Genomic DNA, 2,626 nt, shown 5'->3' with positions numbered 1-2,626 from the left:
GTATATATATATATATATATATATATATAGAAATATATATATATATATATTTGTTACACAAATTTTGGGTAAAACCTCCACTTTTACCCGCTCCCATTGATTGCACCTAGTATAGCAATAATTGGGTACCCTCCCAGCAGTATACTGGATAGATACTATCCCTTAGTGGGTTGTACCCCCAACCCCTAACTCTCTCACGTTATGTATATATATATATATATATATATATATACATATATATATATAAAATTGTTAGTTGACTGTTGAAAGTACACTCAATACCATAGTAGAGATTAATAATATATTTCATTTTGGTTGAGTCAACCTCTTGCAACACTGAATTCTGTCTGTGAGTGTACCCATTAAAAGGATGGTTATGGACAGAGTGGCTTTGATCATAGGTGGATTCAATCAGTGTTGACCAACAGGAATAACGACAATAACACCATCACTCAACCATACATACATAAGAGAAACCAGCTACAATCACATTCGACTTACCTATACTTTCAGCAGTTTTCTTCAGTAGCGTGTCACCTTTACTGACCAGAATGAGATTCATTCCCCGACTGGCCAGTTCGTGGGCATAGGCTTTCCCAATGCCCTCACTGCTTCCAGTAACAACTGTAAGATACAAATATAAAGAAACAAATTAATAACCCTTTCTACTATAGACACAAGGGCCTGAAATTTGGGGGAGGGGGATAGTTGACTACATCGACCCCGAAAGGATGAAAGGCAAAATTGACCTCGGCGGAATTTGAACTCAGAACATAGCGACAGGCGAAATACCACTATGCATTTTGCTCAGCGTGCTAACGATTCTGCCAGCTCACCACCTTTGGAAACAAATTAGTCATAGTGAGGAGAAACCTGTGTAATAATAGTTTCAAATTCAGGCACAAGGCTAGCAAGTTTGGGGGAGGGAATGAGTCAATTACATCGACCCCAGTATTCAACTGGTACTTATTTTATTAACCCTGAATAGATGAAAGGTAAAATCAACCTCATCAAAATTTCAACTCAGGCCATAAAGACAGACAAAATGCGGTCAAGCATTTTGTCAGTATGCTAACGATTCTGACAGGTGGTTGCCTTTAACCAGAATAATAATAATTTCAAATTTTAGCACAAGGCCAGCAATTCTGAGGGAGGGGATAAGTCAGTTACATCAGCCCCATTGTTCAACTGGTACTTATTTCATTGACCCCGAAAGGATGAAAGGCAAAGTCAAGCGTGGCGGGATTTGAACTCAGAACGTAAAGACAGATGAAATGCTGCTGTTCCAGATCTGTATGCATCAGAATTGACATTGCTTTTCATTCTTCTTTCGGGTTTGACAACATAAATTGGCACCAAATCTTTTATAGATTTGGGAAATTCTAATCTTTCCAGCTTCTTTAAGTAATCTGCCTTCAATAATTGATGATGCAAGCAACATATCTGGTAAAAGTTTCCACCATATTTTCTGTCCATGTCAAATAAATTAAACATGGAAACAGCTTTATTTAGCAAGAACCCAGAAAAGAAGGAAAGATAAAAGCACAGAAACATAACATGTAACAGTGTTGGCACTCCATCGCTTACGACGTCGAGGGTTCCAGTTGATCCGATCAACGGAACAGCCTGCTCGTGAAATTAACGTGCAAGTGACTGAACACTCCACAGACACGTGTACCCTTAACGTAGTTCTCGGGGATATTCAGCGTGACACAGTGTGACAAGGCTGACCCTTTGAATTACAGGCACAACAGAAACAGGAAGAAAGAGTGAGAGAAAGTTGTGGTGGAAGAGTACAGCAGGGTTCGCCACCATCCCCTACCGGAGCCTCGTGGAGCTTTAGGTGTTTTCGATCAATAAACACTCACAACACCCGGTCTGGAAATCGAAACCACGATCCTATGACCGCGAGTCCGCTGCCCTAACCACTGGGCCATTGCGCCTCCACTCATGTAACAGTAAACGCTGAACAATAACCACATTCTGATGCCATGTTATAGCTGAGTGGCCAGGCCCAACACCAGGCTTTGGTGCCTGGTGGTGCTTAAGAATTTTCTGGGTGGACACTAATTTGTAATAATGCTAAAGAGGAGTTTCGAAATAAGTGCATCACTATAAATTTGAGGGTGCACCATTGAATGGTGAGGGGGGCAGTGCCATCCAGTGCACCCCCTTAGCAACAGGCATGCAAGTACCATAGTTTACCAGTGTTATCTGAGCACCAAGGAAAAAACAGCAAGAATGCTTTAACCCTTCAGGCATTCAAATAACCCTGCCAAAAGCAATGCTTGTTTATTGACATTGTTTTGCATTAATCATACAATATCTCACAGCCCCAAGATTTCGATGATGTGATTGTTTAGTTTTAGAATGACATTGAAGGATAAGGTATTATTTATTTATTGCCCACAAGAGGCTAAACATAGAGGGGACAAACCAAGACAGACAAAGGGATTAAGTCGATTACATCGACCCCAATGCGTAACTGGTACTTATTTAATCGACCCCGAAAGGATGAAAGGCAAAGTCGACCTCGGCGGAATTTGAACTCAGAACGTAGCGGCAGACGAAATACCGCTAAGCATTTCGCCCAGTTCGCTAACGTTTCTGCCAGCTCGCCGCCTTG

At 41.2% G+C, this 2,626-nt stretch overlaps 1 protein-coding gene across 1 annotated transcript in view; it reads right to left on the bottom strand.

Moving 5' to 3' along the window:
• Positions 1 to 2,626, bottom strand: part of LOC106882216 (inactive hydroxysteroid dehydrogenase-like protein 1) — a 13,511-nt gene that overhangs the window by 10,306 nt on the left and 579 nt on the right. Inside the window, exon 2 of the mRNA XM_014932813.2 lies at positions 502 to 624. Within this exon, the coding sequence (XP_014788299.1) occupies positions 502 to 624 (123 nt within the window). The remainder of the gene's footprint in view (positions 1 to 501; positions 625 to 2,626) is intronic.

The sequence above is a fragment of the Octopus bimaculoides genome, chromosome 25 (assembly GCF_001194135.2).
Source record: "Octopus bimaculoides isolate UCB-OBI-ISO-001 chromosome 25, ASM119413v2, whole genome shotgun sequence".
NCBI classification, from domain to species: Eukaryota; Metazoa; Mollusca; class Cephalopoda; order Octopoda; family Octopodidae; genus Octopus; species Octopus bimaculoides.
This window is presented reverse-complemented; position numbering and strand designations above follow the sequence as displayed.